Raw genomic sequence first — 25,425 nt, forward strand, 5'->3', positions numbered from 1 at the left:
GGAGCACTGCAGTACTGCATACATGGCGTTCTCCCAAGAGACATTATGGATGTCTGTGTGTTGGGCAGCCCAGTTTTGCAAGTCAGTATTTTGCAGTGACAAATGTATGATGAATGCTATGGTCAGCAGATTTCAGTCACTCTTCTGTGGCTGAAGAAGACAGTCTTGTTTGCAATCATTGAGAGAAATAGATCAAATTGTGGCTAATGTTGGTGTATTTTGTTGATTTCGAATATGTTCATGATTGAGCTCCCAAGTAACCAAAATGATATACGTGTAAAAAAAAAAAATTTTTTATTAATTTAAATATATATATATTTTTCATGTTATTCTTATTTAATCAATAACCTTAAGCAGAAGGTTATCACAAAGAACAACTGGATGAATGTTATAGGAAAATATAATATAATATTGAAAAACATAATAAAATAAAAAGGAATGCACTCTATAAAGTTGTTTTAATATTTTATTTAGTATCAGTTCTGATAAACCTAGGAAAAGACAAATTATTAATAAACTGATACGTAAGTGTTTTGTGAGCTATTAAAATGACCTCTCACAGAATAGAAAAAATAAATAGGGTTAAACCTTTGAAAAAAAACGTTTAAACCGTTTGTTGCGGATATCATCATTGAAGTATTCATTTGTCTCTCGGTAGTCCAGGAGATGTGTATATGGGTTGCATTATATGCCCTCATTATCAAAAACCAGGAACACAACTACTCATGGTAAAATAAAATATCAGTAAAGAAATATGAGATTAGACTTATGTCCAATGTAAAAAAAACAAGGTTTAAAAATACTATTTTATTATCTGCATTTAGTAGTGTTAATTTAGTATTATTTATATATACTATGATATAATGAATAATATTGAAATAGGTTTCATTTTTATATTTTGTTTTCATTCTTTTTAGTCATTTTTAATAGCTTGTTTAACTCATATTACATCTCATATTATATTCTTGAAGTTATCTCTCTCTCACACTCACACACACAAACGTGAAAAGATAGTTTAGTTAGATATTTGAAGCAGTAAGAAATGTGAAAATGAAGAGTCTGGCATCACTTTGTAGTATTAAATGTACTAGATGTTTTATTGGATTTGACCTTTCATATGCATGATTCTATCAGTTTTGTCCTTTTGTCTTTATCTCAACATCCACGTGTCTGTCATATGAACAGCCAATGGCCGACCACAGCAGCGCACTCATTTTCCCTCTTCAAACACACACACGCAGACACTCACGCACATACAGACCACGTGACCCAATACTGCTTCATATCGATGGCATCTTCTGACAAACCAGCGGTGGAGCCAGCACACACCAGGCTCAATTGTGAAGTTTGGATCAAATTTGTTTCCCAAGTGAGATATTCGGAGAACAAATGGTTTAAGTTGATATGACAGATAAACATTGACATCTACCTTCACCAGTTAATTTGCCAAAACAGCAAGTTTAACTGGGAAACAATAAAACCTGGTGTGTTTAGGTCCGTGACGGCAGTGGATTTTATTCCATAGACGCTGTTCAACATCATACTAGTTTTCTGTGCAAAACCTGATAGGAATCTGCCTGTGTGTTTCAGTCATATGAGTTAAAACATACAAGAGAATCATTTTGACGGTTTTTCAGTGTTTCTATTTTCCAAGATTTTACTTCATTTCTTTAATCAGAATGTGGTATTTTTTTTACATTTTCCCTAAAACACGGAGATTGAGAGTGTATTGGAACATTCAGGGTTATTGTAGCGGACAAACAAGCACACAAACAAAGACAAGAGAGCGAACGTCAATGAGAGTGAGAGAGGATGCCAATGTCAATCAAACGAAAGTAGAGATTAAAAAACAGAAATCAAAATTCAAATCCGCCGAACCACCTCCGATAGAGATTAAAGATCATGAAATGTCCTAAGAAGCAAAAGTATTAATGAAATAGTGAAAGTTACTATGTTAAACGGAGTCTAGTGTGTGCATTGGGATCCGACAAGGTTTTGTGTGATCTGTGTATCCGTGTGTGACTGGAGGACAGGTCGAGGGAAAAGGCATGGATGTAAAGGATCGGAGGAGGGACGGACTTTTTTTAATAGGCGAGCGTACATACTCCCTTTTTTTAGCATCAAAAGCTCCTTTCGAATCTACATAATGATTATGCAGCTGCCTGTTTTAGATATATAGCAGACTTTATGTACACAGCCGTGTGAAAATACATGCAAAGAGTATTATAGGAAATGGGGGGGATGTGGGGCGAGAGTCTGGATGGTGCTTTGTGGTTTCCTCTTTGGGGGGAGACGTGCTATTGGCTTAAAGCTGTTGTCTCTTTGAAAGGAGGGCGGGAGAGAATGGTTGTGCATCTCGGTTGGGTAGAGAAGTAGTAGAACAAAATGGAAGATGTAGGAATGTGAATAAAGAAGATTTGTTGATCAATAGTATGTCTCCCTTTCCACCCATCCTGCAAAAAAAGACAAAAAGAGAGGGAATCACTTTGAGAAATTCTGACGTTTTCATTCATAATTCTTAATTTAATAGTGTTTAATTGTATCCCTAATTCAAACAAAGACCCTTAATGACCCGATTCAGGGACTTTATACAAGACATACTCATAAGAAGTGTGTAATTCTGAGTGTGTGTCTTTGAGGCAGTAGAGAGGAACACGTACCACCGGGGTTCCGGCGCAGGAGAAGCTTTCGCACCTCATCATACACAAAGATTAAGAAACTGTATGGGAAAGCGCAGAACCACCAGCTCGGCCTAAGGATGAGAGAGACAAATGAGGAGAGAGACCATTATAAATGGCAGAATACTTATAAATAGCATATACATACACTTCATGTAGCAGAAATTGAAATTTTAACATTTGTATACAGTATGTAGTATGCGATATTTAAGGTCATGCGATATATTTCACATGTGTATTCATTATCAACCTAATAATTAAAGTAGATTCTTTACTAATGAAATGAATTATTAAATCTGAATCCGTTTAAGTTAGATTAGATTGTTTTGGTAAGATTCAAAATTATATATATTTTTTTGAAAGGACAGTTTCCACCATATTGGCATATTGACTAAAACAAGATTTTACATTCAATAATTGATTGAAATAATTCAATAATTGTATTCTGAATAAGAAATTAATGTATAATACATTGTGAATAATAATAACCATTTTAATATATGTTTAAAGTTTTCATATTATTATTAAATCCATAATCAATGCATTGAATGTTCATTTTCATATTGCATTCATGAATGTTTATGGCCGGTATTCAGGAAACATGAGATGACAGTAAATGGTCATACATTTATTTTTCTTGTGATGGCAAAGCTGTATTTTCAGCAGCCTTTATTAGTCTAGTATATTATTATGTCACATGATCCTTCAAAAATCATTCTAATATGATGATTTGATGATCAAGAACAATTTCTTATTATTATCCATGTTAAAAACTGTTTTTTGTTTTAGTATATTTTTGTGGCAACTGTGATACATTTTTTTTCCAGGATTCTTTCATGAATCCTGTACAGAGGATTGTACAGAGTGCATTTATTTTAAATCCTTTACTGCCACTGTCACTTTATTGTATTGTGTGAATACAATACTTCCTTGCTTAATACAATACAAATTGAAATAAACGTTCTCCTTTGGAGATAAGCACACTGGTCTTTGAGAGAACCAAAGGTAGAATTGGATGTGTGTATGTAAAATGATTTCCACGTATGAATTTGCGCATGTGTGTGTTAAACTCACTTGAGCGGGTACATCCTGAGGGCCACATCCATGCCCGGGCAGTATGAGAGGAATGCAGCGAGAGCTGTTTCTTCAAACAGCCCAAAGATCAGAATCTTATTCCTGTAAAAGGACAAGCACAGTTACATCAAATGTTCTAATGAATACAAACTCAAACTTCCTGCACACAAGCTTCCTGAACTCACTTCATGCCCTGCTGGAATACTGAGTTACGCCTGGTCTTGCAGATGATGACATCAGCCCATTGTACAACCACAATACTGACAAAGAACGCTGTGTGACATGTGAACTCAACAATCTTCCTCTGCTCGTATGTCTGTGGAACACGAACACAACATCATATACATGCAGGGACCTCTGAGACTTGTATGACGTTTAAACACTTATGATGTCGCAACATAATAAAACACAAAATACTCACCCACTGCTGTCCGTAACTGTCCTCCAGGTCATTTAGCGAGCGATCGTCCCAGTTGAGTCTGATACCCACCAGCTGTGAGGGCAGGAAGCCATTCTCAGCCAAAATCACAAAGTAGGCGAAGAAACCACCCAAAGCCTGGATCATACCTACACACACATACACAACATATGCTTACTTCTTCTGCACAGTTGCCTACACAATTTGTGTTTCTCTTTTGAGAAAATAATATAAAGTAATAATAACAAACATGCATTCAAATCATTTTACAAAACAATATGATGCTGTTTTATTGCTGTTTGTCATATTTTCTATTTTTATTTTTGGTACTAAAATAAATCTGTAAATACATCTGTTCAAATGTATAATGGTTAATAATGCATTGCCTAACTGATATATACACTACTAGTGTTTAAAAATTTGGGGTCAGTGAGATTTAAAAAAACAAACAAATTGGTGGACATTAGAGACTTCTTTCAAAAAATGCCACGACTCCATATATATATATATATATATACTGTATATATGTCTGTGTATATATATTTTCCATGTCCTTTCTGTCACGATAACTTGATAACAAATCGATAATTTTATAGAAAGTGCACTCAAAAAGAGCAATTTCTAGATGGATAATTAAATATCTAGAGCAGAACAAGAAACAAAAACTATTTTCATATTTCAGAATATATTTTTGTTAATTACCATGACATTTCCAGGCCTGTAACTCACATTTTTACTTCCGGGTTTTCCATGACCACGGGAACCCTAATATTAGAAGCTTGTAGCACAGATGACTACATTCCCAAAAGGGCACCTTGACTGTAGTTTTTTAGATCTTTAAAAAAAGTAAAAGCTGAAGTAAAAGCTACAGTTTCAAAGTAGTACAAGACTAACCAATTTGTCCGTAAGCAATGCTGATGAGACGCTCGTTCACAAGTTTGTCTCTCTGAGGGTTCCTGGGCTGCCTCTTCATGATGTCACTCTCAGCAGCCTCATAAGCTAGAGAAATAGCAGGTACCTATGGAGGTAGAGAGAAAGTAGATTTGTGTGTGTGGGTAAACATTTGATTCATGTTTGTGTGTATATAGGTGTCTGTAAGAAGGCTGAATATCGAGTGTGAGAGTGTAAAAAGAGGTAAGTGCTTACCATGTCAGTTCCCAGGTCGATACAGAGGATGGTGATGGTGCCCAGTGGCAGAGGGATATTGACGATAATGAAGAACAGGAAGGGGGTGATCTCAGGGATGTTGCTAGTCAGGGTGTACGCAATAGACTTCTTCAAATTGTCAAAGATGAGTCGGCCTGCAAGGGGAGAGATGGATTTACACATCCCGTTTGACAACATCAGTCCTGTCCTCCCATGCACTCCAATTCACTAGTCTCCTTATTGTCTTACTCACCTTCTTCTACTCCAGTGACAATTGAGGCAAAGTTATCATCTAGTAGAATCATGTCAGCGGCCTGTTTAGACACATCAGACCCTGAAATGCCCATAGCGACACCGATGTCAGCCTTTTTCAGGGCTGGAGAGTCATTCACACCATCGCCTGTTACCGCCACGATGGCCCCCTGAGTGACAGAAAGATTGAAAGGTCAAATCAGGACATTATTGAAATGACAAAAGATCATAAACCGTATTGAATACAAGTATATGCATTTACCTGTCGCTGGCAACCCTCTACAATGATGAGTTTTTGCTGAGGAGACGTCCTGGCAAACACAATCTCAGTGTGGTTCCGCAGAACTTCATCTATTTGCTCCTGAGAATAGTCCTTCAGATCTGTTCCATGAATCACACAAGCTTTGGCATCCCTAAAACACACAAATAAAAAACACAAATAAATACACTACTATACTAATAATTTCAAAAGTAATCCACTTGATCAGGAATTTTGCACGAGGGCGATCAAGTCATACTGCTGGATTTGAAAGTGATTTCTGTGTAAGCTGTGCTTTACCGATCAGAATGGATCCTTTTTTTTTTTAATTCTGCTAATGCGACCACACCTTTAAAGCATGTTGAGGTGCTGTGTACATTTACAGTGCTGGTCCCGGCTTTACCTGGGATTGACTTGACTGACGGGGATGTTGAGACGGGCAGCGATGTCCTCCACAGTCTCGTTACCCTCTGAGATGATGCCCACACCCTTAGCAATGGCCTTGGCAGTGATGGGGTGATCTCCTGTCACCATGATGACCTTGATTCCCGCAGAACGGCACTTTCCTACAGCGTCAGGCACGGCAGCGCGGGGCGGGTCGATCATGGACATCAGTCCCACAAAGCAAAGGTTGTCTGTCTGGAAATTTACATCATCTGCGTCAAAGGCGAAGCCTTTTGGGTACTGGTCCTCGGGCATTAAGATATGGCAGAATCCTGTGGAAAGGAGACAAGGTTACACAATAGTTTATTATAGTATATTATTTTATACTATAATAAACAACAGTAATATTGTTTTCTATAATATATTTTATTTATTCCACTGATGGCAAAAAAATCTATATATTTATTTCACATTTTTGACCAGTAGTGTTATACTTTTATAAACTGTAAACTCAATTTGACGGCGGTTATTTTATACAACCATACAATTATCTGTAAATTTTCCTCCTTATTACATAGCCACTGACCGAATAAATAAGTACATTGAAATTAAATATTTTAATGAAGAAAGATGACTAGAGTGCTATCAAAGTGTAGAAAAGGAACAACAATCAATACAGTTTAGCGGTCATTATGCAAAATATTTTACCAAGAATGCTGTGATTGACCAATCAGAGATGATTATTCCAGAGTGCTGTGTAATCATACCATATATTACTCACCCAGCACTCTCTCTCCAAGTCCTCCAAGCTCCAGGTAGGCATTTTGGAAGGCCTCCTTCAACTCCTCGTCCATGGGCTGCTCTTTACCCTGCAGCATTATGGTGGAACAACGGTCTAGGATGCGCTCTGGCGCCCCCTTCATCACCAACAGGTAGCGGTTATCGTTGGGGTCTTCTGTCTCATGGATGGACAGCTGGGGAAATATGGAAAAGATGGATAAGAGGAGATTGTTGGTGGTAATGCTAGTCACTGTTTTCATATCTGGTACTTTCAGTTTTAGGGTTACATGACTAAGCTCATATTTCTATTTTTGACATGCTGCAGAGCTGCTCCAGACACTTTATTATCCACACTTGACCCAAATAACGTGATTTAGCATTTACATGAAGTAATTTAGCAGACGATTTATAGGAATCAACAATATTTAAAACATTTTCATAAGAATGACAATATTTCCAGTACACAGGCAAGTTTAATAGACTTGAAGTTAACGTGGCGTATTTTATGGAGTGTTGAAATGCTATTGGTTGGTTGTTGAAGCTCAACTCTTCCACTGATCCTAACTCAAGTTGATGTTTGCTGTTTGCTTTTGAAAATCAATAACTGATGACAAACCTGATATTTGTTGGTAGAGTTGAATGGGATTTCGGCTACTTTCTTGTTCCTATCTCTCATACTCCTGACTGAGCCACAGGACAGCTCGATACACTTAAGCAAGGCGGACTCAGAAGCATCACCTGCCACGTCCCTCTTTAGGATGGGCAAAGTATCTTGTCCTGCCTTAAACTGAGCCCTGTTACACAGCGCTGCCACACGGGCCAGAGACACCCATGTCACGGAGCTCTTATCAAATGAAGCACCTGCAAAGAAAGACCAACTTAGACTCTGAAAAGAAGAATTGGTGTCATAAAGACAAAATCATCATCGGTCTCCGCGTAAGAAGAAAGGAACAAACCAGACTGATCCTCAGTGGTATCGGCTTCGTGGATCTGGTTGTCGAACCACATGTGTGCGACAGTCATTCGATTCTGGGTCAATGTTCCAGTCTTGTCCGAGCAGATAGTTGAGGTGGATCCTAGTGTCTCTACAGCTTCGAGATTCTTAACCAGGCAGTTCTTCTTAGCCATACGCTTAGCCGTCAGAGTGAGACACACCTGAGATTAAAGAGACAATAGAGAGACATTAAATCAATTACATTAAGGTATTTAAAATGCATTGCAATTTGTTTAGGAAGGAATATTGTTTTTTTAATTTGATTGCCAAATGATTAGGATGAATTTATTATTTTAATAAATACATTTAAAACAATTATTGCAAAAGGTGTTAATATACTTTTTTTTACTGACTTTTCAGAGCCTTTTTTAGATGCTGTATAAATGCAATCCAATAACTGTCATAAATTAGGGCTGACAATGTTAAAATATGCGATTAATTCAAAATCCTTGGCATGTTAAAATAATTTAATGCAAATAACGCAAATAAATGAATGAAGCACACGGAATTGCGTCATTAACGTGATTTAGATGATCTTGGGAGTCAGGAGTTTATCACACTGCGCATCTACAATGCCTCAAGCACCTGTAACCTTGGCAGGTGGACATTTCTATTCTAACCCGATTTTGCGTCTCTGTTTGCAATCAGATCATTTTAAGCAGCTAAACTCCGGGGAAAGTTTTCAGTCCAATTATCCATAGAGTGAATGCATTAAAACAATTAGTACAAAACAGCGCTAGTGTAAAAAAAACCTAACCTGACTGCATATGTCAGAGAACAGTGACACGTGGCCAGTTTTCAGTGAATTATTCATTCCATCCAGTGTATGTTTAGCTTTAAAACAACAGCTCTGTCAGTTTATGTTGCTGTGTTTAGTAATTCTGAATGGATCAGTCTACTGTAGTAGGCATATGCAGTCAGGTCAACCCCGTTTTTGCCATCTTCATGTGGCCCTGTTCAGTATCGCAACTTGATGTGTAAAAAGTAAAAAAGCTCTTTGCTGTTACACTGAATTCTGAAATGTTTTGTTCTGTAATGTTTTTTCTTTGTGTGCTTTGGTGTTCATAAATCTTTTGGACATTTTGGAGTCTCCAAGTGTCCTTTTTTTGGAAATTTACCTTGGAAAACGCTAGCAGAAAACAGTTTTGTGAGAATCACCCTTCAATCTGATAGTTTGCTTTGCTGGATATAGCAAATTATGACAAAATAAACGTGTCAAACAAGATACATGATATATGCTTAATTTCACGATATGCGATTAATCGCAATTAGAAATGGCAATCTATTGACAGCACTATTATAAATCCATTGTGTTTTGATGCACTAAAAAGAACCGGGTTATAACTTATGAGAGTCGTTGGCTTGGGAATCGGATTAACCTGGATAAGCTTTTTGATTCACTAAAAGGGTTCATAGAGTAATTTGTACAGAAATTGTACAACCTGGTCATGGTGAATGTTTTGATTGACTAAAAATAACAGGTTCATAAGAGTCATTCACTTCGGAATCGGACTACACTGGTTGCACTGTATATTTTTGATTCTTGGCTCCCAACCCTCTGAACAGAATTCGAATGCTTAGACGACTGCATGTGCTCACAGTGACAGTAGCCAGCAGACCCTCAGGCACATTAGCGACGATGATTCCGATGAGGAAAATGACGGCCTCCAGCCAGGAGTATCCCAAAATGATTGACAGAACGAAGAAAGACAGTCCCAAGAAGACAGCCACGCCTGTGATGATGTGAATAAAGTGCTCGATCTCCTTGGCGATGGGGGTTTTCCCTGTCTCCAGTCCTGAGGTCAGCGTGGCGATGCGGCCCATCACGGTGCGGTCACCAGTGCAGACCACAATACCACGAGCAGTGCCTAACAGTAAAAGAGAAAAAGTCACACTTCTGAACTTGACGTTTATGTAGATAGACCAGTTCAACACTGTAGTGAATCCCGTACCTTCCACACAGTTAGTGGAGAAGAAAGCGACGTTGCGGGTTTCCAGAGGGTTGTCATGAGTGCAGTCAGGTGATCTTGTCTGAGGTTCTGATTCGCCGGTGAGGGAGGAGTTATCCACCTACGAATGATGTCAGACACACTAGGTCGCACCACAGGTTTCACAGATTCTTGACAAATGACGGAGGTTTATAAACCACGTACCTTGCAGCCATGAGCAGAGACGATTCTGAGGTCAGCTGGGATTCGGTCTCCACCTTTGACCTCCACCAGGTCACCTGCTACCACTTCCTCAGCGTTGATCTGCATCTTCTCTCCTTCGCGGATCACTAACGCTTGCTGTGGACAGAGTGTCGTTTCAACTCACTGTTTCTCTGTGTTTCTGTGTCTTTTAAATTTGCATGGAATGTACCTGTGGCACCATGTTTTTAAAGGACTCCATGATCTTGGAGCTCTTTGCCTCTTGGAAGTAGGAGAAGCAGCCAGTGATGATGACCACAGCAGACAACACGATTCCCAGGTACAACTGAGAGGAGACCAGAGAAGACACATTCAGTTATCATATTCATATTTAATGCAGATTCCCTGAAAAGGCATATGTGGCAGGGTGCTGGCATGTGCTGCATACGCACATTATCTCCAGCCGGCTCGTCTTCGGTGGCAGCCTGAATGGCATAGGCCAGGAAGCAGAGAATGGCTCCGGTCCACAGCAAGATGGAGAAACCTCCAAACAGCTGACGGCAGAATTTAATCCACTCAGGTGTTGTGGGCGGCGGGGTCAGAGCATTTGGCCCGTCTCGCACCAGATAGTCTCTGGCCTTTGCATTAGTTAAACCCTTTTGCAGAGAGAGCATTGTAAAAATTAGTCATAGCAAAAGTTACTATTAATACACATTCAGTTTTATTTTAAGAACTCAAAGTGTGAACATTTCATGTATGCTGTGTACTACTAAGGGTCTGTTAAAGCAAGGGTTGTCAATCAGGGGACCTCCTCAGTAATCTTCCAAGAAGACTACAAGATGACTTGAAATTATTAAAAATTTATTTTTATTTGTTCATTTATCAAAAAAATATAAAGTAATATTAAATAAATAAACTAACACCAATGTATTATTGACCACTAGGGAGCACCATACTCTGTATAATACATGGGTGTATAATACACCAATGTATTATACAGAGTATGGTGCTCCCTAGTGGTCTATAATGAGATGTGCAGCACAACAGTCATTCCTAAGACAAATTATGTGCTATTAAATTTGTTTGTTTAATTACATTTTAAAAATGTAAAATGTATATATTTAATAAATAAATACTTATTTTAAATTATCTAACTTAAAATTCCAACAATCAGTTCCGGAAATTTCTTTACGCAAATAACTTGTTTTTATTGAAGAACATACAGTTAATTAAACGTCTTCAATCATCAAGCGTCATCTATTGACACTACTAGTTTCTGTTAATTAAAAAGTTTGAAAACAAGCAGCTCTGACATCATTACGTTGATGATCTTTACAGTTGTTGAGCGGAGCTAAATCAACACTGAACTGACCTCTGCTGAACAATGACACTATTTTCTTTTAGGAGCTGCTTTACAGCAGAAGTGAACTGCATCATTGAATCATTATTTTCCTGTTTATCCCGGTAAAGCTGCATCACAACACAACAGTCATTCCCCAGACCAATGATGTGTTCATAAAATTAAACTAAAGTGAGTATTTCCTGCACTATTATAATATTTTAACATCAATTACACACATTGGCTTTGTAATTATAAAAGGGTAAATTTAGCTAACATGGAATGGTTTTAGACAACACTAAATAATGTGTGAGTTTACCTGAACAATGTCTGTCTGAAATTTCCGGCATACTTCCTCAATTGACATCTTGTGTTCCGTCTGAAATGGAAGTTAAAAAGGGACATTTAACCAAGTAAAAGGCAAAATGGCTACAAACACGCTACTTTTCTAATGGGACTCTTACCAGGGGAACTTCTTTCTTCAGTTCATCAAGATCTTTTGCTCCCTTTTTCTTCTTTGGGGAACTTTTTTCATCTTTATCTTGCGTGGTGGCCACGCGGTAACTATCCGACCGTCCATACTAAAACAAAAATGATAGAAAGAGAAAATAATCAGTTAATCAACACCAAGATCATAATGAAGATAATTTCAAGTAATTTACTCTTAACACATATTTTGATTTTGGTTTGAACATTTGTCTGGTAGATGGTGGATCATGAGAGGTGACTAAACACAAACATCTTGCTCTCTTTACGGTGTGGTCACCTCAAAGAGGTCAAATAAAGCTCATTTAATTTGCTGAAAGAATCTTCCCTCCTTGCTGTCGTTCACATTAACAGTGTGACATCACACAGAGACACGACTCTTTCGTCAAAAACACTCTGATTAGATTGAATATGTGTCTGTTTCAGATCACAGTGAGATGAAAGTCTAAAACGTGGGGTTCATGAGCTTCAAAACAACGTAAATCCGATTCTTTACACTTTGTTCTTTATCTAAATGAAGTCAGAGATCAAATTTCAGGAGAGGTATTCCAGTTTATTGTTTTCCCTTTAACAGGCTGATTATTTTTTATCTAATTAAAAATATATCACCTCTATATAATTATTCTGTCATGGACAGATTTTGACCTTTCATTGTAGGCCTACTATCATTATTCACTGTGTACTGTAAATCCTCTGCTTCTGTTGGCTGCTTGTGTAATCCTATGATACCGCAGCACGGAGCACAGAGCCAAGATGGCTCCCGTGAGACTCTCAGGTGGTGCTATTTTTGTCATCATTAAAGCGGGAAACCGTGTATCATCTGTCCACAAAGGCTGATCAATACTGAGCTTCCAGAACTACCAGCATGTCTTCCTCTAGGGAGTAAAATACTATTCGTGTAGCACTGTTGATATTTGAAGAGCGAATTCCCTTCCAGGAAATTACTGAGGCAAGACGTATGGGCAAGACCCTGCACTCTCACATGATGTTCTGGATGAGTAGAGCCCCCTGCTGGTCAATATATGGAAAGAACCAGGCCAATTCATGAATTATGAGAGTATGATCAAAACTACACAATATATCTGTGCAAATGTAAAATATAGCGTTGTTAATATATTTTTTAATTGTATATAGATTTTTTTTACAATATATATAACTATATTTTACAATATATATAACTATATATATATATATATATATATATATATATGTATTATATTTTACTATATATATAACTATCTATATAACTATCTATCTATCTATCTATCTATCTATCTATCTATCTATCTATCTATCTATCTATCTATCTATCTATCTATCTATCTATTATTTACTATAATAGAACCCCATATAACTGTATAAAAAATATAGTAACATTTTTTACAAAAATATTTTTTAACTATATTTTTATATTACCATTAATCTAACATTTTTATTTATTTTTAAATAAAAAAAGTATTATTTTATATAATTTTTGTTTTGCCAAAATATTGCCAGGGAAATACCAAAAATTCAGGACAATCAGAAACTATTGAGGTCTTAAGAGAAATCCGAACCAGACCTATCTCTTTTGATTAACCTTGCAAATTCAAACAGTGACGTAAAACACAGCCAAACAAAGCACGACATTTGACTGAGGTTTATATCTGCATGTTTATGGTCAGCTGACATGCCAGGTTTAGACTGAAAGGCGCAGACTCAAGCATGCGGCCAGGTGATGATACCTATTAAAAAAGAATGAGAATGTGACAGATGAAGATGGATGGATAAAGAGGAGAAACAGAACAGGAGACAGATGGAAAGAGAGAGGAGCATGCGGGGGTGGGGACTGACAGAAAGCTGGCGGACTAAGTGAGATATCCAAAGAGATAGAGATTAGCAGAGAGAACACGGGAGAGATAGAGGAATATTTGCCACTTCCTGTGGGGTAATTAGATATTGACCTGCTGCTCTCTCGGTGTGAGAGCGTGTCACCGTCAGCGGCTACATTTAATGTCTGATGACTCTCAGCACGACACCACCTGCCCAAACCCAACCGGACACACACACACACACGCAACGGCGACCTTCTAACCAACCTGCACAGCACACACACACCAACGCCACAGATCCTGTGACAAAAGCGAGTGCATGTGCGGTAGGTGACACCACTAAATAATTAAGTGGATAGAAAGTGAGGATTACCCCTATCAGCTCACACTAATCTTGCAGATGAAACATCTTGTCACTCTATAGTAGTTTTTTTTTTTTTTTGACTTGGTAAAGGCTAAAAGTGTGAAAGCTGATGACACACACATGGAAACACTGCAAACATACAAACAGGTCATCTTTCATTTCTACAAAATTGATCAAAAACAGCTGAATACACACAAAGAACAAAGGGAACGATGAAAGAAATGAGAGTTGGAAAAAACAGAATGAGAGCGGTGTACAGAGGGAAATAGATTCAAAAAGCAACAACAAAAAAATGACTATGAAATAGGTTACACTTTTATGCTATATATTTTATGTTTTTATGATAGATGTGCGTCTTTTGATGTGTGTGTGTGTGTGTGTGCGTGTGTGTGTGTGTGTGATGTACATCTGCAATGATACCTGCACTGCGGCAAAAGAACAGAGAGGAAATCGGAGAAGATCTCTCTCGTTCTCTCACAGACAACCCTGATGCAATTTTGAAAAGATATCAGATAATATTTACTTTGAGTTAAGCTCATGTTGAGAGATTCACTGTCAGACGACAGAGGGTCTGAGAAAATGAGGAAGATCAGGGTCCAAAACTAACTTTTTGCCACACCGGCTAATGGAAGATGCCTGAAAATATTTTTTAAAAAATTGTTTCAATATGCTGTTTATAAAATGTGCTTAATTTAATGATTCAATAATTTAAATTGACTTATTTGTCCTCATATTTTTTCATGTTTTGTTGGCTTATTGTGAAAAATATCAGTTTTATCAGTCAAAAATATAGTACATTTTCCTCCGAGATAAATGTTGTTGGAAGTCTGAGGTGTGTGTCATTAAGCGGTAACAGTGGTGATCTAAATCCTGATATAATTGTGCTGATAAAGTTACCAACTGTGTGAGAAAAACATACAGTACTGCTCTGCAGGGGCGTAGCACAAGATCCCGGGCCCTATGTATATCCAGTCCTGATGGGCCCCCATGTTCCAAATAAAATATATTCCAGACTTTTCAAGGGCCCTCTCTGTCCTTGGGGCCCTGGTAATCAGTACTGGTTTTACCCCCAGTCCGACGCCCCTGCTGCTCTGTGAGAGAACTAGAGCTGATGGGCTGGAATTACACGCCAACACACTGACGTTTCTACTGATTCAGAACACACACACACACCTACACACAGTCTCTGGTGCTGCATGAGGTCTGTCCTCTGAACTCTTCTCACAAATTATTGATGCTCTTGAAACTGATGCACTCATTCAGTCTGCATCACATTCTAAAGAGTAAGACTTACTAAAGAGTCTAAAAAAAGTGTGTGGTTGAGGAGCCCAGGGACTTATATATCCTACATAAGTTTGGGCAAATTGACTGAGGTAGACTTTGCAAAAGAGAGAAAGTTTTGATTAATTATTTTATTATTTTTCTTTCCTTTCATATTTTCTATTGTTGCAGGTGATATTTATAATTTATAATGATTCCATTATAAATTACCAGCAGTTCTCAACCAGGGGCCCGGGCCCACTAGGGACCCTATTTCAAATAAGTCAAAACAAGCATTAAAATAAGCTAAAACAACTAAAAACAGGATATTTGGTTATTTTTTATAATGGATTTACATCTTTCTAGATATGCCAAGCCCTAAAATATTATATGGGGTAAAAATTGTGAGTGGGATATAAATATTGTTGTGGACAATGAAGGAGTTCGGGGGAGTGGGGGGTTGAAGTCAAAAAGATTGAGATCCTTTATTCTAGAGATAATTAAATTTGGCCAAAATCTGTGCAGTGATCCATTTTCCTAGAGGAGAATGAATGTAAGTTGTAAATGTGTTTATCTGGTAAAAGTTAATTTTTCCAAATACAACAATAGCATACAGATGTTAGCCTCAAGCAAATAAACATAGACTAAAACAGTGGTTCTCTCAATTAGGGGGCCAATGCCCACTGGGGGCCTCAGCTAACTTCCGAGGGGGCCTCAAGGTGACTTAAAATTACTTAAAATAAGACAAAACACTAAAATACAGAAAACAACCAAAATCAAGATATTTAGTTCATTTATTTAATTTACTCTAAAATAATGTTAAATTGTAATAAAAAAAAACTACTTAAAAAAACTTTATCCAGTAAATCACAAACTGAAAAAAAAAATGTAATGTCGCCTTTAAATATTGTTGTGGACAATAGGAGGCCTTGGAGTCAAAAAGGTTGAGAAGCACTGGAGTAAAAGAGACAAAAATTAAGATTTTCTCCAGGCAACTTAATTTTTTTATTTTTGTCAGACCAACTCAGCAAAACTGTCGAAACAGGAAGTGATATTAGTCAAGATTGACAAGGGGCCTTGAAAAGATTTGTAAAAAGCCTCTTGTTTCTCCTTGAGTTTGACTTTCTGATTATGACAATGCAAGCCAGTCTGTGAAAAACAAAGCAAACCTCCCCTCTGGGAAGAGCAAACCTCTGCTGGAGTTTGCCAGGGGACTGCAGCCTTCATGAATGTTTGTGTTTATAGCACAGATTCTCCAGGGTCTGTGTGTCATCCTGTCCTTAAAAGCTTTTAGAGTGAGAGGACTGATTTTATGTTCTCGCAATATTTTTTTACACAAATTCCTTAATCCACAGTAATACAGAGATGTGCACATACGGACTTGTCCTATTGCACTTTATCAAAGCACTGAATGGTCACTTCAAATCTTTTTGGAAAGAAATTAATATAGCAATTTATTTAGCAGTGACGCATTTAATTGATCAAAAGTGACAGTAAAGATATTTATAATGCTGTCAGATCATGTGACACTGAAGACTGGAATAATGATGCTGAAAATGATTGGAATTGGTAAAAATTACAGTATTGGAATAAATTACTATACAAAACGGTTGTTTTGAATGGTAATATTTCACAATATAATTTTTTATTGTATTCTTGACCAAATAAATGTGGCCTTGGTAAGTATACAGTAAGTCCTCTTACCAACCCAAACATTTTTAACAGCATGCAACTTGCAGCCATGATGAAACCATCAGACCATCTGAAGTTATTAAATAGCATCAGTTAACACCCCTCAATAGAAATAATTGCACATTTTACACCATTTAAATATTAAGATTATGCATTATATAAGCGTCTCTAAAATGTGGCACTATACAGAGCCAGTGGAATGGCCAGGCCAGTCTGATGCTCACAGAGCATGAAGAAGCACATCTGCCAGCAAGATCACTCCTTTCTCCTTTTTCTCTAGCATAAGGAGCTCATCTCACTTTAGTATAGTCATTTAGTTTTCCATCTATCTAAAAAACGGCAGTAGAAACAACTTGGGGTGTTCTACAATCTACTTGTATCTAGCTTATACTTGTATCTAGGGAAGATGTTCTGGGAATCCCTGTCAGATCTTCTCTGTCCAGCTATTGATGAATATCTCCAAGCGGCAAAGATGTACAAAAAGTGTTAAAACCTGTTATGGCAGTAGACACATTAATACTGCCCTTATAGAGGACTGTTTTTCAGTGTGTGTGATATATTACTAAGAGTGTTTTACTTTTACACATGTCGATACATCCAGTATAAGGCCTTTTAGATCTGGCATAAGGGGGTGTATTTGTGTGCGCGACTCTGGGGTGAGTCATGAAGTGCTTGTTCAAGAGCAGATAACACTGAACACTTCATCCAGATTATGATTGAATGAGTGCGCGTGTAAGTGAACTTGATGTACCATCTGTTTTGCCGTGAGATGTAGACCAGGCTAGGTCTGGGCTCTGGGCTTTAAAGTAGAGATTAAATAATCTGATTACAGGCAAACTGGGATTAGCTCCCCCTGAATCGCCTCCATCACAAAACAAAAGAGCCACTCACTCTGTGGAGTTTACTGAAGCAATTACCAGACATAAACAAAATATGTGTACCTAGAAACTGGGAATTTATATGATAATTAGATTGTATGTAAATTAATTGTTTATTGTATATGTTTAATTTCCTTATGTGGAGAAACTTGTGTATGCTTAGAAGGATTTAAAATAAGACAAAACTAGGTTTAAAATATGCTAAAACAATTACAAAAAATTATTTGCTCTCTCATCAACTGTTATTTTCAAGGTCTTGGAACCAAGGGTATTATAGTTTTGCATTTTTAAATTAGTTTTTATTTTAATATCATTTTAAAATGTCCTATACATTTCAGTGTCATTAATGGTTTTCCGGTAGCTACAGGATAAGAGCTTATTAATAACGATTATTTATTTTTGCTAATTATTATTTTATTTCAGTTATTTTTTCAGTAACTGTTGTTAGTTTAGTTTAGTTTAAGTTTCTCATTTTTGTTGAAATTTCTATTTTATTTCATTTTACGAAAATGCTTTTTGACCAATAGTTTTAGTCTTAGTTTCAGTTTTCGTTTACGAAAATAACCTTGCTTTGAACCTGGTTGGGGAAATGAGGGAATTTTAAAAATGTGATTTCTCGACCTGGAAAAGTCATGGCAAAACCTTTCAAAAATTTAAAAAATAAATAAATAAATAAAAATTTTAAAAATTCAAAAACATTTTTAAAATCAATATACATTTTTCTAGTTATGTCAAGCTCTACACATGTTCGGGTTGTATATAAGCACACAATGAAGAAGATGAATCACAAATAAAGTCTTTAATATATAATCCTCCAGGAAAACACAGATGATGGCTGATAAATAGGAACAACACGTACATGGACGAGACCAGACAACTAACAAATTAAACAAGTAAACTTACATACAGGGAACAAAGAAAGGAAACTAATTAAGCAGCAGCTGAACAAAATGACTAATCAAATGAGTAACCATAGAAACTAATAAAGAACTCAGGCAGCAAGAAAAACTAAACTAACATTGAGCCCCCTCCTGGAAAGGTGCAACCTGGTGTTGACAATCCAATTGAGGGAGGAGGCTCTGGAGGAGGATGGGTCACCAGGGAACATGGCAGAAGGAGAGATCGATGATCGGTGTCGATGATGGTTGGAGGAGCCCGGAGCAGGAGCCAGAGTCCAGCCAGGATGATGTCCCACCGCGAATCGAGGGAGGGAAGAGAAATGTCGGAGATCTCCTTGCCGGTGGTGGTGGAGCCCTAGGCACAGACGAAGAGCAGATGGAACCAAGCAACGGATCTGCAGCGATGAACCCCTGAGGTGGAACCGGGTTACCAGGGAGCCCGGTGGAGCCGTAAGGCCGATGGTCCCTGGTGGAGCAGAGGGAAGAAGGAGCCAAGGCAGAGGAGTCAGGGCGACGAGCCGAGGTGAAGTGACAGAATTAGCGGCTGGAGGCGGAGCTAGAAGATCCACTCGCCCAGGAGGATCTGGATAACGGAAGGCCCGAGGTGGATACACGTCACAGAGAGGAGACAGAAGAGGAGCCGAGAGCTGATGGACGACTGCAAAGACTGGGCAGAGGCCCTGGCTGAATTTTAAAGAGGCAGCGGGGCGCAGGGCTGGGTGGGATCAGCGGGAGTTAGAGGCTCATCCTCTCCAAATTCCAACAAACTTTGGCCTTGCAGCGACTCTCTCTGTGGCGGGAGGGTGGGCGGCGCTCCTCTCCATACCCTCATACTCCTCAATAACTTCCTCGGGGGCACATGATGTTGCCGGCTCACACACCTGGTCAGGAGCGTTGTGAGATTTAGAATCCGGGGCGATGGTTTGCTCATTCGCTTCTTCTTGAGCTGGCTTTTCCATCGCGGCAGGTGCTGACTCTCCGTCTGCGATGGACTCTGGCATCATGTCCACACAGTGGGGTAGTGTTTAGGGTCCTCCTCGGGGTCGATGGTGAACTCTGATTCACTATTCACCCTTACCCACACCACATAAGAGGCGAAATCCTTTTGCTGACAGGTGTGCCTTAGACTGAGACTGAGGATAGCACGGTAAAAAAATGCAGAGCATGCAGTCAGAGTAGTGTGTAAGGCACACCAGATCGAAAAACTCCCTTGTATGGTCCTCCAGCGAACGGTCCAGCTTCTCCCAGCACAGGAGTTGTACGGCGGGCAGGTACATTGTGAGGGGAATGAAACTAAAACTAAAAACGCAGCAAAAATATTAATCCTTTTCTTGGGTCTGGTCTTCTGTCACGTTTGGCTTGTATAAGCACACAATGAAGACGATGAATCACAAATAAAGTCTTTAATGTATAATCCACCAGGAAAACATGATGAAGGCAGGTAAATTATGGAATTTAATGATTTAATTATAGTTCTTTTTTTCTGCTAGTTTCTGTAAATAAAAACGTTTCAATTGCTTTGTCATTATAGCAGAAGTACCAGAACGAAGTACCAGCCTCTGAATGCTGTTTTTGACAATAGATCAAAAACAAAAAAGGTTGAGAATCACTGATTTAGACCAATGTGAAAATTAAGAAACATCATTAATCAATTAAGAATAATGAGATTAAATAATTCCAATTATGAGAAAATGTAATTCCTTTACCCATAGTCATGTAACCCCATGCACACACACATACACACACATTTAAAAGAGAAAATAAAAAATAGAAAAGAGGGGGAGTTGTTGCAATATAATTTCAGTTCATTTCACTTAAAAAAAAAAAACTGTAATCCTTCTTGTTAAAGTATTACCTCTATACCCCCCACCCCTCCTGTTCTTCTCTATCCATTATTCTATCCTTCCATCTGTCTATACTTCATCCACTGAGCGAATCAGCTTTGCCAGAGTGTGGGGCATCTGTGTGCATGTTCTTGATTGGAACAATAAATCACTGCCCCAAATTACAGTCGCAGCAGGACACACAGATGCTTCACGTCTCAAAAGGGTTGTCTGAGGATTCCTTTCTTTATTCTGTCTTCACACAGACATACTGCACACACACAGTTTCTCTTCTCCTCAGTACTTAAGTTACATGCTCTCTGATGTCTGACACTGATTGCTCATTACAGCTCTAGTTAAAATAAGAGCCGATGGTCAGCTGTGCCACAGAATTCCTTCCATCAGAATGGACTGTTCTTTCTCAGCTCCTCTACCAACAAAGGATTACATTAATAAATGATGTGCTGTGGATGTGGAACCTGAACCAGGCGCTCCATGCATGTTCCCACCGGTGGAGCGGCATCACAGCAGCTCTGACCGACCTAAGGGGCAGTTACGCTACATCAACACTGGGGAAAGACGAGGAGAGGGTAATCTGACCTTGAGTATTCGCTCCACTAACAGACGTCCCGTGGACAGAATGTGATAATGAGACCTAACAGATCCAATCCAACCCACTTAAAGCTGTCATTTTGTGCAGATACAACTATCAGTAAGCCACTTTTAAGCTGACAAATTTTTTTTAAACAAAAAGTAAAAATGACACACTTCATCTTTAACTCCCGACAACAACAAATCATTTATACCCCTAATTATGGTCCAATAACATTGATCCATTGAAGTCTATCTGTCATATCAATAGTAAAGAGTCATATATCAGTACAAAAGCAGCTATGAAATGCTCTATTTACTTATGTGCTCAATACAAGGTGAAACATGAACATCCGGATACATACAGGATGTTAGCTCAGAGGGCATACACAGATTAGTTGTTGATTAGTTATGTATGTATAAATGCACTATCAAATTTAGAACACAATCTATCTATATCTAGGATAAATGAAAAATGAATTACTTAAAATACTTATATCAATTATACTTTAAATATTTATATTAATTATTATTATTATATAATTTTACTTATAAAATTTACCTATAGGCCTATATATATAAGTAAAATTATATAATAATAAATAATATAAATATTTAAAGTATAATTGATATAAGTATTTTAATTAATTAATTTATATAATTTAACTTATATATATAGGCCTATAGGTAAATTTTATATGTATATATATGTATATATATATATATATATATAAAATTATATAATAATAAATAATATACATATTTAAAGTATAATTGATAAAAAAAAGTGGTTCTTCAGGGGTTCTTTGCAGTGCTTATGGTGCTATATAGCACCACTGCCATTTTAAGAACCTGTTAAGCCCAGTTTGGTTCTTCAGCGGTTCTTTAGGGTGGTTAAGGTGCTCTTATGGTTCTACATAGCACCATTTAAAAAAGGTGAGGTGCTATATGGCACTTAAAGTGGTTCCCCTATGATTACAAGCCAATGAACCACTTTTAGTGCTATTTAGCACCATTTTTGTTTAGAGTGTAGGCCTATAGGTACATTTTATATGTATATATATATTGCAAAATTGTATTCATCATTGCATTATTGTTCCACATTACGGACACCTCTGTGTCCTCATCCTTGGTCACTCGTTATCTGTACCATCTGTACCCGGCCCACCAGGTAACCCGGCCCACAAACACTCTGGAAACTCAGCCAGGATAATTACATGTAACAGGATCTGTGTTCCTCCCCCTCCCTGCTGCAGCGCAACCCCTCCCCTCCCCCAGGCACTCACCTGCAGTGTGTATAGGCTACACTACATACTTACTGGTGCATCATCATGTGTCTGAAGAGGAAATGTACATACTGGAATTCCACCAGTTGTATTCTCGTCTCTATCTTTCTTAGCTTAATGAAACAATATTTTTAATTGGTTTACGTTGCCAGTAATTAATATTCATTATAGACTTACTCATGAACATTTTAAATCCATGTTATACTAGCTACATGCAAACAAGTTGATTCATATTTTAATAAGCTGTGACATTCTTCTTGGTATTTGTGTCCCTATAAAGCATAGGCCTAGTTGATCTTTCCAAATAGCAAGAAACTAATTTAACTAGGCTATTTATTAGGTAAATTATTTATTTGCCAATTAAATAAATTAATAATATATATTTTACACAATTATTTATTTTATAATAAATAATTGTAATGTATTGTAATATTGTGATTGTGGAAACACATTCTGGTGATGAAGTGACAGTTCACCAATTATTTAATCACGTGTTGCTCAGCCACCATTCACTTTCACTTCTTATATATATATATAATATAGGCTATATATATATATATATATATGTGTGTGTGTGTGTGTGTGTGTGTGTGTGTGTGTGTGTGTGTGTGTGTATGTATCAAAGTAAATGGTGTTTAAAACTAACATTCTGCCTAACTTGAAACCACATGAGGATGTGATGACAACATTTTTATTTTTGAATGAACTGTCCCTTTAAGAGCACATTTGAACACGACCGCAATGAATGTCACTTCTTCATTTAATCTATTCGCTTTCCGTATCCGCATCTCGTGCCTATCAAAGGCCGCTACCGGGAATTTCCACTCGCGTGGCTCCGCCTCGTGTTTGACGCAGAAAGCGGCCTATAGGGAATAAAACAGCTGGGATGCTGATGGTGGTGCATCGCCACGAGCATCACTGCGACAGCAAACTGCACGGCACGCCTCATCGACGTTAAACAAACCGCTATCAATCTTTAAAAAACTGTGCCCGTATACCTACCTTCCACCCCATTTAACCAGCTAAACTCACCCACACGCGCTCAGATTAATCCTCGACAAAACTGGGTGCGCAATCATTTTGCCCTGCTCTTACACCGCTAGTCGTCAGTTTTGACGCATTCACTGCAGCGCGTCCGTGACATTCAGTTCTGCGATGTTGCTAAGTATTCTGCGTTAACAGCTTTAGCAGATCTGTCTGTGTCCCTGGCAACAGCTATAAACTACGCACATCCTCAGCTGCTCAACACCGGCGTTCTCACTGCGCTATGCACCTAGCTTTTACTCTCCACGTCATTTCGAATTAAACATGATAAAAACCACGCTGGCGATGAGGAAAATTGCGCAACTCAGTCTGACATTCGTTTCACCCCACCGCAGTTACACACTGTATAGGCTACTTGGGCGATTCTCCATTAGCCGCAATTCAAATTCGACCTTTCGAGTGATTATTCAGAACTGCATCTATTAAATCTGCCCTTGTCAGTGATTACCCGCGCGAGGTGATGTCACAGATGCAGGAAAATAAGCCGGTTTTATACAGATTCTCGGTAACCGCATTATGACGCATGTGGACTTCAGCGATGGACCGGCTCTGGGGTGTGTGTGTCTGTGCGTCTGTGTGGACACCAGTCACTTAAGCACACTCAGCAATGCCGGTTGTGTCCATAAAGATGATCCAAATGCACATTCCGAACATCCGGATTAACGGTTCAGAACAGGCGTCGCGCGCTGCGGTCAGTAATAGCCTACAGACGGACGGATAGCTAAATCGGGTGCTGTAGGGGGGGACCCCCACACAGATGTACCCAAACAGCCCTAAATCCTGTAAAACAACCTGACAAGATACGTTTGAGCATAAATAAGTAGCCTAGAGATAGACAGCACACAATCATGAGGCAAAAACAGCACTGCGCAGCGTTGCCCTTTAAAGTCTCTGACTAGCATAACCCGATTACACTGTCTCGTCAAGGTTAAAATAACCATCCAGATATTATCATTCAAACACCGACAAGCTTTCAATTAAGATAACAGCTAAAACGTTTTCTGCGATTCTGCGTATCCGTTGATAATGACGACAGCATTCGAACAGTTTATAAAAGCAGTTCTATTGAATCTGATGCTGACCATTCATACAGGCTGATAACAATTTCAAAATTATAGCGTATAATTCGTAAGGTATATGATTACAGAACGTCCTGTTCCATCAGTGTCGCAGTATAGAAATCAACGTACAAGTCAATGTCATTCTTCCTCTTTATGTCTGACAGCATAGGACATGACGCTGCATTTTTCACGATTTAAAGTATGCATGATACATTTTGTAAAGAAAATGGGAAAAATGTTTTTATCCTTTTCTGTTTGCTATAATGCAGGAAAAGAGAGATGTCGTTCTTACCCCCATGGTTGCGCAGTCAGTCCGTTCTCTTCAGGTAATATGAGAGTGATGGAGAGAGTGACAGCCTTTTACGAAGAGAGAATGTCAGTCATCAAAAAGGATCTTAAGAAAGACGAATAATTATACTTGGTTTAAAACTTAGTTTCACTGCTTTACCTCGGCTGAGGGACCGAATGCGCGTAGATTTCACGTCAAGTTATTAAGGTATTATTCGTTGCAACATTAAGTTAATGAACCTGCACAACTTTGTAAATATTAAATACAGACAAACTAAATGGTCCAATGAAATTTGACTGCGAGGCAGGGCATTTCGCAGGGATGCCGGTCTCGTGCACTGCTCTTGGTAGTTGCGATAAAGCCGGCGAAACTAGGAAACCGCACTGCTGCCTTATATTATTTGGTGTCCTTCCGCGACACCGCCAGCTGCCGCACCACTCCGCCTGAAAAGAAGCGCCGGTGGATGTGAGAGATGCGCTTCTCCAACT

The 25,425-nt window shown here is 38.3% G+C and overlaps 1 protein-coding gene across 1 annotated transcript; it reads right to left on the bottom strand.

Moving 5' to 3' along the window:
• Window positions 1-1,639: 1,639 nt before the first annotated feature.
• atp1a3b (ATPase Na+/K+ transporting subunit alpha 3b) lies at window positions 1,640-25,425 on the bottom strand. The gene is made up of 22 exons (XM_079624762.1): window positions 25,097-25,425; window positions 24,941-25,005; window positions 11,918-12,034; window positions 11,773-11,832; window positions 10,567-10,770; window positions 10,347-10,460; window positions 10,139-10,273; window positions 9,938-10,055; window positions 9,585-9,853; window positions 7,948-8,146; window positions 7,608-7,852; window positions 6,993-7,185; window positions 6,231-6,543; window positions 5,831-5,981; window positions 5,570-5,738; window positions 5,317-5,471; window positions 5,065-5,188; window positions 4,174-4,319; window positions 3,938-4,068; window positions 3,753-3,854; window positions 2,661-2,752; window positions 1,640-2,453 (listed from the first exon to the last, which is right to left on the bottom strand). Exons 2-22 carry the CDS (start codon window positions 24,944-24,946, stop codon window positions 2,425-2,427), a joined length of 3,072 nt encoding a protein of 1,023 aa, XP_079480888.1. The 5' UTR covers window positions 24,947-25,005; window positions 25,097-25,425; the 3' UTR covers window positions 1,640-2,424.

The sequence above is a fragment of the Phoxinus phoxinus genome (genome assembly GCF_949152265.1).
Source record: "Phoxinus phoxinus genome assembly, chromosome: 10".
NCBI classification, from domain to species: domain Eukaryota; kingdom Metazoa; phylum Chordata; class Actinopteri; order Cypriniformes; family Leuciscidae; genus Phoxinus; species Phoxinus phoxinus.

Excerpts from the sequence above, each read along its gene's own strand:
- atp1a3b (XM_079624762.1), bottom strand. Across the intron at positions 7,186-7,607 it reads ACTCTACCAACAAATATCAG|CTGTCCATCCATGAGACAGA; the intron begins GTTTGTCATCAG and ends ATATTTCCCCAG. Across the intron at positions 6,544-6,992 it reads ACTTGGAGAGAGAGTGCTGG|GATTCTGCCATATCTTAATG; the intron begins GTGAGTAATATA and ends TCCTTTCCACAG.